Below are 10,289 nucleotides of genomic sequence, written 5' to 3' on the forward strand. Positions count from 1 at the left end.
CTGTAATTTATTTACCCTTTTCTTCTTATGAGATGTGCTGGCGGATTAATCCACTTTTGGACAAGCTGTTCTCTTTATATCACCACCATCTAGACATTGTTGTATGATTTCAGCTGCAAGTAACTTTCAGAGCAGAACGCTAATTCTTTGACAGGAGGCGTGTAATGAATACAGCAACTGATTGGCTTGCCCGTCGCTCTTTTCTAATTGGGTGCCACATTCACTACACAACTCCAGCCTGGGCAGGTTTGTATACCCAGGTCCAGGCTCAGCTGCTGTGCCCAAAGCTCCCTGCACCCCCTTCAAATATTTAGTGCTAGTTCTTTGATAACATTCTACTTGAAACAGCTATGCACAACAATATGGTTAAAACACACCTTTGTCATTTTATATTAATTTCTATTGATTTTACATCCTAAAAAATGACATAATTCTGTCACGAACACAATTTGTCTTCTTTAACATACAAAGTGGCTGTGGTTTCCAAAACAACAAAATAACCTAATTGTAGTGCAAATATAAGTCTACAATAAAAGTAATAGAATGCTGACATCTGTCACTGTATACGGCAATATGCTGCCCAAAAACTTTGTGGTGTACCTGGTCCAGCAGAAATTGTTGGACCTGGCATATAATTTCTGAAACAGAACAAGATCAGTAACAAATGATTGCCATGATACACTTACTAATGTCCTGCACAGAAACAAATGTTTTAGAAATAGTCCTTTGATTGCTGCCAGGATGTAGTGGAAGATCCCAAATTTGCCTTCTAAGTAAACTTGCACAGATAATCCAGCTCAGAAGGGCCTCAATATTAAGTGTTCACATTGTGCTCACTGCTTAGGGATTTGTTCTATATTCACAAAAGTTATATATTTGTATTTCATGCCACTGTGACAAACTAATGACTGCTGTACCTGCACCTCTCGTTGACCAGGCGTGTTTCCGAACGGACTGTTTTGATGTTTAGCAGTCTTTTAAACCTCAACTTGTCCGGCTAGCTGGATATATCGGACTACTTTGCCTGTACATATTGGGTCACAAACTCCCAACACTGGTCCTACTGTAAATAATGGATTAATGAATAAATTGACTCCGTGTAACCAATCCCTCAGTATGGCAAGCTTTGATTGATTTATGACAGTGATATGGGGAAAAATGCCCAGAAGAGTTGAGTCCTTCAGTAACAATGCTTACCATATGCTGTGGCTGATCGTGGTGGACCTGGTTAAGAGACCCCTGTTTATTATACTGACAATGCAAATTAAATGTTTACAAAAAAGTTTTACAAATATTTTATTGAAGTACACCAGACACATTTTCTCTCCCCATCAAACTGAAACCGTTGCATTACTGATAACTCAAGAGTACTAAAAAGATGTTCTAGTGGCAGAAACCATTTTTCAATAAAGCCCGCGACTTAGCTGTTTACAGTGTTGGTGAGAAATAAAATGTCATGTGACAAGTGGATTTATTCTTTTCCACACCCTGCTATAAAGATGCAATTACTTTTTTATAATACTGTATTTACTTTGTGTCCCCTGAGAACTTATAGCTTTCTTCTCTATCAGGTGAACATCTGAGCCGCCCTGTGTGATTAACAAGCCTAGGGCTGGGCATGTTGATCAGAGCTGTGCGCTGATCGGCTAGATTTCCCTGAAACTGTACACAGCTTGTCTGTTGTGCTTAGCTTGTGGCAGAACATTCCTGTTTATACAATAATGTGATAATGAGAAAGGCTTTACTTCCTCCTATGTAAGTGTTACTAAACAAAAAGGTGTTCTTTTATTGCAGGCACCAGTTTGTAGAAAACAATTTAATACTGAAAATGGGTCCAGTAGATAAAAGAAAGGTAAGTGTACAGTTTAACTTTTAATTGTGAAACCTCGCTCCCCAGGGAGATTTGCTTGGCAGCGTGAATAATTTCACCAGGTAGGGTGTAGGAATACATTCATAGCTTCCTGGTGAAAATAAATATATACTTGGTGTATGGCCACCATATCCCATCACATGCACACCAGTCCCAAGCTCTCCCCACATACAACATAAGTAAAGCCCATTGGGGTGCACAGTATGCAGTGTAGAGCCCATTACTTATCCTGCAAGGTGCAGGATCTTCTACCAGCCGGTACTGTCATTAACTGAAAGCGCTGTTCAAAGAAGAGGGTGAAACTAGCAGTATTAGAAATGTGGAAAGATAAATGAATGTGGACTGGGCCCAAGTTCTTTGGGCTATATGCATGGAATAGTTAATGCTCTATTCTGTAATTTACAGGAGTAGATTAATATGGTAACAAGCATTTACTTTTGTCTGTATGAAATTGTACCTCCCATAATAGAATGAAGAATAGTCGGCCGCAAGGAAACTAAACGCCAAAATTGGAACTTTCACACATAAATGAGCATAATGAGTGATCAAGTGAAATGCATTGTAATTCCACTGCTGCTCCTCCCACATCTATTAACCTGTATGTGATCCTGATGAGACAGGGGAATAAAATCTGATTCTGCAGGTATTTCAGTGGCTGTGACATCAGTGACTGCTCATGTGTATGAAGCAAACAGGCTACATAGTGGATTTCTGCACAAGTCTACCGAGCTGTCACTCAAACTCTACCGGCTTATTCAGCTGTTTTAATAGCAGGGCCAGTGGAAACTGTGCGCACTAGGCGGATCCCCTACGTCCTGGGTAGCAACTCACTCAATCAGTTTTTTTAGGTACCTTCCTAACCGTGGACGCGACAAGGTGACCACCTAGGTTTACCTAATGTTAGCAATGGCCCTGGTTATATACATCATTTGCTGGCAAATAGGGGATATGCTTTAATTGTGGATTGGATGGTTGACTTTTCCATCAGTTAATCATTGTGTAAACTTACAATTGCAACTTAAAATTCCCTGTGGAGATGTACTTGAGGTGACCAGGTAATTTTCAGATCTTTGTTATACATTTTGCTTTAAACATTAGAGTTAAATTTTTGTTGTTTTTTTTCTTTTTTAAGGTCCGCTTTCTCTTTGTACCTCATTTGAACTGATTTTCTCTTCAATATTGCCTACAGTTATTTGATAAAGAAACATATAACAGATGTTAAGAAGAAGAAAAAAAAAAAGTTAAATTGTACCTTCAGCTTCCAAACATGACCACATAAGACCCCAAACATAATGTTGTCTACATGCAAAATAGTCATAAACATGACTGTTGTGGAAAAAGCCAAAACAGTCCTTGTGACCCTAAAACCCATATATTTGTTTAAAACTGCAAAAAATATATGTTTCTCACAAAATGTACCAGATAGAAAACGCACAACATCTGAAACTATAGACACTATATATGAGCTGGGTAACTTTACAAACAGTATGGCGCAGAAAGGTGTATACACTGTTGCCGGTTGGATAATGATTTTGGCTGCTTTCATTGTCCACAATAAAATGTACAGCAGATTTAGGGATTGGAGTCAGAGAACAGATGCCAGCAGGAGTTGAAAGCAGGGCTTGTCGCTTGAGGCATTGTGAAGGAAATGAGGAATACTAATTGTTAGGTAAAAATATAAAGACTTGGTAAAAGTGAGCATTCAGTGAAACTGCTACTGACTAATCAAACAGATTTCAAAACAGTCTCTCCTCCATTTCTATTTGACCCCTGTTGTACACATTTCCTCGCTGGGATACTTACTAAACTGTTCCTGTCCCCATCGCTGCACTATCCAGCTATAATGGACATTCCCTGTTGGAATATGGGGACTTGTGTAGGAGAGTGATTTTCCCTATTTCCTGTATACTGGTTAAACATGTCCGTTTGCTGTATGACATCACCAAATGGAACGTTTATAAACATTTTGTGTGAGGAGGTTAAGTTATCTGTAACCTAGCTGTCATTAGCCACACATATTGGCCTAATGTCAACCAGAATCACCTAGCCCGATGCTTGGATCAGTGTCACAGATGTCCATAAGCTGTTATACAAGGCTCATGAACAGTCACTGTGGGAATGCTCTCATAATGCACAGCGACGCAATAACTTTCCATTTTATATTTATAATGTTATATGGAAGACACTACCCAACGCTTAAAGTTAGAGAACACAAAATATTTTTTTTCAGAGTGTCCCTTTAATTAGTTGAGACTTCTCCAATAAAAAAAAATAATTTATGGAAGCAGTAAACATTCAGGAGTGTAGAGTTTTTATATATGTTTAAATTGTGTGTAATTGTCCACCTAGTGCATTCATAGGTGCATATCCACATCCTTGTCTTCAGAGCTGCCCTGGAAAATCGATCTGTGCTTGAGAGTAAGACATCGCTTTTCAGTCCTGGCCAATATCGCTTTAGAACAACCCTTTCGTTCATTTTAACTTTTCTATTTTACTCTAAAATTCTATTTAGTTTAGCCCTATGATTTAAAATAATCACTTATATTCCATATTATTACATGTCCCTTTTTGTGTTTATATAAATATTTTTATTACATTGGGCGAAATGTCTGCTTATGAACTCCCACTTGCTGGCACCTCCTCAGCACCTGTACATGTTTGTGGGATGGAAAACAGGGAACACCTCCCTGAGTGCATCTTCTTCACCACATGCATATCGCTTACAAAATCTCTTCCCACTAAGTGGAATAATTTTCACCATCCATGCACCCAGATTCTCCCATTAGAAGATGCAGAATGTTGCACCCCTACACACATACATGTGCTTCCCAGGTGCATGTGAGCAATATTTACCGATGACCAGGACATGTCCTTCTTATCGCTGGACTTGTCATAACGGGGTTCCTATTCTGAAGATCATATTGACTCTGCATTGGGTGAAATCATGACATACTTTTATTTTTTTGTATTATTCATTTTGTTAAATGCTAATTTCCAGGATTTTACAAAGCATCTAGCAAAAACATAGGTATAGATAAAAAGGAAAACAAAGTTGTCCTTTTTGTATATTTATTCTTGTCCAGCAGACAGGGAGTCGTGCACTTCATCTGCTTACAGTACTTTATATCCTGCTAGCTTTTAAAGGGGAATCCCTTACAAAATACAATTCTTCAATGTAAAAAAAAGTACTGTCAACTTTTATGTATGGGGACTTTTAAACTGCATTCCGTTCCTAAGAAATCCTGATTTCTGTTAACTCGTCATCCTAATAATCTGTTGAAAAACCAAGACATCTATATCCATTTTCTTGGTGCAGGACTCATTAACAGCTATGCTGTTGTTTCTTACAGGGGTTGTTTGCCCGTCGGCGTCAGCTTCTCCTTACAGAAGGTCCACATCTGTACTACGTGGACCCAGTAAATAAGGTCCTGAAAGGAGAGATTCCATGGTCACCGGAGCTGCGCCCAGAAGCAAAGAATTTTAAAACCTTTTTTGTTCATACTGTGAGTATAAATGCTTGTGGGTTATGTAGCGTTAATATTGTGAAGAGTAAGGGAATCTATTACGTTTATGTATTGTAAGCGATGTGCTCCGTAGAGAAACAGAATACATATTTATGCAGTTGCTATGTGATAAATGAAGAGTGTTTTTCCTCATTACAAGGGCAAAAATACTTTGGTCTAAGTAATCTATAGAGCACTGCACATTATCATCTACAGTTCTTGTAATGAGGTATGTCCAGTATATTAATCAGTCACTGGGCAGAGCTCTGCTCCTCCATCTCTAGTGCCCAGCTGCACACCGGTGCTCAGCGCTCCGTCATTGAGCTGGAGAGCGCTGGCATACAGCAGGAGGATACAGGTAGAGGAAGAGTAATTGGCATGCTAGTCACTCTTCCTGGCAGAGGGGAGTGTGGCATTCTCTTGCATAAGGCTTCTGTTACTATCTTCATTAAATAACCCATGTCCCTCTTTAGTGCTTGTTAAACACGAGTTGTTGTTGTTTAACATTTGTGTGTTTACTCTGCAGCCTAACCGAACATATTACTTGATGGACCCTAGCGGAAACGCCCACAAATGGTGCAAAAAAATCCAAGAAGTGTGGCGGCACAGATACCAGAATCACCAAATATAGCATTGTGTCTCTTCCATGTCTTGCAAGCTTCCCTCATGCTGCTAGATTACCCTGATTCAACAGATGAGCTTTACATAGCAGAACAGAAGAGAAGCCCTTCTCTACTCCCCCCAAGCCACCATCTCCATGGGAAATCATGTCAGAATTATACATTACGGAATGAAGACAAACAAAAGACATTAATGGATTCCAGGGTGTTACCTTGCTTCTTCTCTGTGCTTCTGTTGAGTTACAACATGCATATCGTTGCCGTGGTGATTTTGCTTTCGTGCACAGCAGCTCTATATCTTCTGCAACCTAGTGGGTAGGCCTTGCTACGCCAGCTTAACGTACAGTCGGTAGAAACACAGATCATTGTACTCGTGCACACGTTGACAAACTGATATACAGTAGTCTGTGGGACCTCCATTTTGCCTATTTTTTTGTTTCTTGGCTTGGCAATGATCTAGTCTGGTCAGGGAGTTTTACATCCTATATACAGTGCTGAAAACATGGCAGTCTTGACTCTGCAGTCAATAAGGGTAACGTCTATCCATCGCTTTTTCTCTTCTGTTTATAGTGCATTCAGTAAGGTCAAACACACTCTTTCAGAAGTTCTTGTCACCGGTTATACATGGCACTTCTATTTGTATTAGTAAGTGAACCATTAACCTGTCGCACAGAAATAAGATAGTGAGAAGCTGTCTGGGGGGGTAAACAGTGTGTTGGCCTTGGCACTAAATAAATATATTTTAAAGGATCATCTCCTAAATCCCAATTTTTATCCTCAGTCCGAAATCCCAATTTTTATCTACACTGTCTGAAATTCCATTTTTGGGGGTTTAATTTTGTTTTCTCAACGTACATCCTGATATAACAATATAGCATCTGCCTGTTTCAGAATCAAACAAATGAAGAAGAGTTTTGCTGAGGGGGTTTTTCTATCCACATGTTCAGACCAAAAGCAGGCCATGTTTTTTCTGTTGGAAGGAATGGAAAAGACTATTCTACTGACTCCAGTTAGATTTGCCCACACAAAGCTGTTTAAGCATAGAGCTGTGTCCATTCATTGGCTTTACATGATATCTGCCTGCTGCTATTTCAACTTTTTTTTTTTTTTTTTTTTAGTACCATAATTAGATAGGGCCACAAATATGATAATAGACCAGTCAGAATTAAAATATTAGAAAACTTTTACGGTACTTGTGATATCCCAAAATATTGGTTTATTAATAACTTCTGTTTAGTGGTCAAAAACATTTCTGTAAGAAAGAGGCGTGGTCTGTGCTAATTATAGCGCAACGGTCTGCGCACAGCGGAGGCCGCCATTTTGTGAGCTGAACCGTTGTTCATGAGTATGCTGCTGGTGTAGGAACTAGTGGCTTCACGGAAGTACATCATGATTAATGTTCATGAGGCCCAGAGAAAATAATCATTCACTGAGTAAATTGTTTGGCCGCATCCTCACGAGTATAGATTCGGATTACAAAATAACTGCCTCCGCGGTGTGCTAGGGACAAATACTCTTTAACTTGCTGTGAGGAGACATTGTGGTAAATTAGAGTCTGCCATATGCCCAAATTTACACCCTATTTGTGTTCTTTAGCTAAATATATATATATATATATATATATATATATATAAATATATATATATATATATATATATATATATATATTTACAGCTGAATTTTGAATTATAAAGGAATGTTGTCCCTAAAGCACTTTGGGAAAACAAAGTGGCACTGTAACGGGGGAAGCCTGTTGAAATTATCCGAACGCTGGTTAATGTTGCCATTATCCACAGCTTCAATTGTAGCTGTTAGACTACTTAGGATAACTGAGCCTTCTGCTCTGTAATACTACGTCTCGTAACGTTGACGTAGTATGCTGCTCAAAACAACGCACATGTGACTTGCACAGTGGCCTAAACAGACGAGAATTTTCTTTTTTTCTTTTTTATTCTGTGACGCAGCTAGTAAAGAAGTGTGTGTTGAATGATCACGTACGCTGATAATATTACTGGTGGAATAAGCCGTTCACAATGACCACTCTAGATATATAACATGGTGTCTGCTAAAAAGCCATGATTGGTGGCAGAGTTTAGTACTGCTGTATTTTAGTTACAGAATTAAAAAAAAAAAAAAATACATAAACAAGCTTGATAATAGTATGCTGGCTTTCTTTTCAGGTTGGTGGCAGTTCTTTATAAATGTATTTTCCCTCTTTTTCTCTGGTTTGTAGCTGACTGTAACTGTGATGTACAGGCTAAGCTTAAAAACTGAAAAAAAAACAATGAAAACAAATAATGCAATGATAGGATATTCACTTTTGTATTTTTATTCTTGTATAAGGTTGTTTGCTGGCTAAATATTGGCCTCTAGTTCAGTCTGTGTTATTTAAATTCTAATATATGAATTATTTGGATTGAATTCATGTTCCGGGCCACGTTGTTGTATGTATTGATGTACAGCCATGAATGTGAATAATTATTGTAAACTATATTTTACAACTTTTTTTTTTTTTCTGGCTTTATTATATAAATTTTCTATTTGGTCAATGATTTAATCATATTTCTCATAATTTAATGATTTTTTTTGTTTCTTTTCTTCTCTCAAAGTATTTGTGCCCCTAGATGTAGTTACTGAATGAGGAATTTTTCACATATGCTCGATTTAGTCTTGTAATAAAAAGCATGTAGGGTTATAGGTGTACAAGTTGTCTGTTTCCTTATTTCGGGGTGTTCTGCCTTTTATTTTTCTCTCTCTCTTTATTTCTGGGTGTTCCAGGTTCAAATAGCTCTTAAGGGCATGAACATGAGATTTATTTACTTTTTTTCAGCCGTTTTTTTTTTTGCAGCAAGGAAAACTGAAATGTGTGGATCAGTAACAAGTGTTCTATGGTCAGCAGACACCTTTTTTGGTTTTTTTTTTTTGCTTTTAGTTTTTCAGTGGCTGTTTTTTTCTTCCATCTTGCACTTTCTTTGCAGTTCTTGTTCGTTTTGAATGTGACGTGGAAAAACTGCAAGAAAATAGAGTGGAAAAGCTGGTAAAAGAAAAATGAATACTACAAAGACAAAAAACTTGTATGTCCAGGTCCTAAAGGGAATATATATTTTGAGGGAGGGTGAGACAAAGACAATATTTTGAATAAACTACATGATTGAAAAATCCTATGTTATTGAGCACAACTGAGCATGTCTGGAAAAATCACATTAATAGAGCTGTTAAACTAGTGGCCCATCTATATGAAAATGTCTGTCTTATTTCACTGGGTGACGTGTAATTATTTTGTAATGAAGGATTGAGGATTTTATTTTATTTTCTTGAATAAAGGGTTATTATTCACTAAAACTCTGCTTAATGGTATTTTCAACGCTTTCTGTATGGCATAGAAAGAGATGAAAAGACTGGATAGTTCTAATAACATTGGAAGCTTCCAATTGAACACACACTGGGCGATCACTGTATATGCTAACAAACTTTATTTTTATTTTCCCTGCTCGTCAAACCCAAAAGGTAACCATCTGCACAACAAAAGCTAATTCCATAGTGGATCACTGGTTATTAAAACATGGACTGATAAATAATCATTGTCTTCCGATTTTTAAATAATTGCCTTGAGGAAAAACTGTTAAAAATAAGATTGTGTAATTGTGAGTGGTAACTCCCTTTTCACAACATCTTCTAAACCATGTATTTGTCATATAAATTACTTTGACTTAACTACTGTTGGCTTTTATAAAGTAAGTTGTGAATACGTATTTTTATATCATTCATCACAAACCGCAAAAAACACATTTCACGTGCCTGTGGTCAGCTACGTAGATGTTAAGATGAGGGATGTGGCTCAAATAGCAAACAGGATGCCTTTCTGAAACTAATGTTGTTTTTTTTAAAATCCACTAATCTTAATACTACCTTTCTTGTACCACAAGCTGGTCATTCAACCCTACAGTGTGTGTGTGTGTTTGTTTGTTGTTTTTTTTGTTCACTGTCCCTTTCCATTTCAATGCTAAGCGGTTTTCATTCTGCTGCTAATCGGTTTCTAAGATATGTCAACTGCCATCAAAAGGATGGCAGATGGCATGCTGGAAAAATTTAGTCAAGTGTAAGGACTTTAAAAATATGTTACAAAGTTGCATATGTTTGGATATAAATATCTACTAAAAAGACATGTTGTCAGCGCTTATCCTTTAAACTGCATATCTGTGTGTGTCTAGCAAAATGAAAACATGAGGTATTAGTTCATATTTTGATCAAAAGACTTAAGCCTGCATCCCAACGTCAAGGGTACCTCATTATATG

The 10,289-nt window shown here is 37.6% G+C and overlaps 1 protein-coding gene across 1 annotated transcript in view; it reads left to right on the forward strand.

The window, feature by feature from the left end:
- Positions 1 to 8,699, forward strand: part of PDPK1 (3-phosphoinositide dependent protein kinase 1) — a 41,500-nt gene extending 32,801 nt beyond the window's left edge. The window contains exons 12-14 of the mRNA XM_075179595.1: positions 1,795 to 1,852; positions 5,221 to 5,373; positions 5,900 to 8,699. Of these exons, the coding sequence (XP_075035696.1) occupies positions 1,795 to 1,852; positions 5,221 to 5,373; positions 5,900 to 6,004 (316 nt within the window). The 3' untranslated portion in view covers positions 6,005 to 8,699. The remainder of the gene's footprint in view (positions 1 to 1,794; positions 1,853 to 5,220; positions 5,374 to 5,899) is intronic.
- The last annotated feature ends 1,590 nt before the right edge of the window (positions 8,700 to 10,289 follow it).

Source organism: Mixophyes fleayi, chromosome 7 (assembly GCF_038048845.1).
Source record: "Mixophyes fleayi isolate aMixFle1 chromosome 7, aMixFle1.hap1, whole genome shotgun sequence".
NCBI classification, from domain to species: Eukaryota; Metazoa; Chordata; class Amphibia; order Anura; family Limnodynastidae; genus Mixophyes; species Mixophyes fleayi.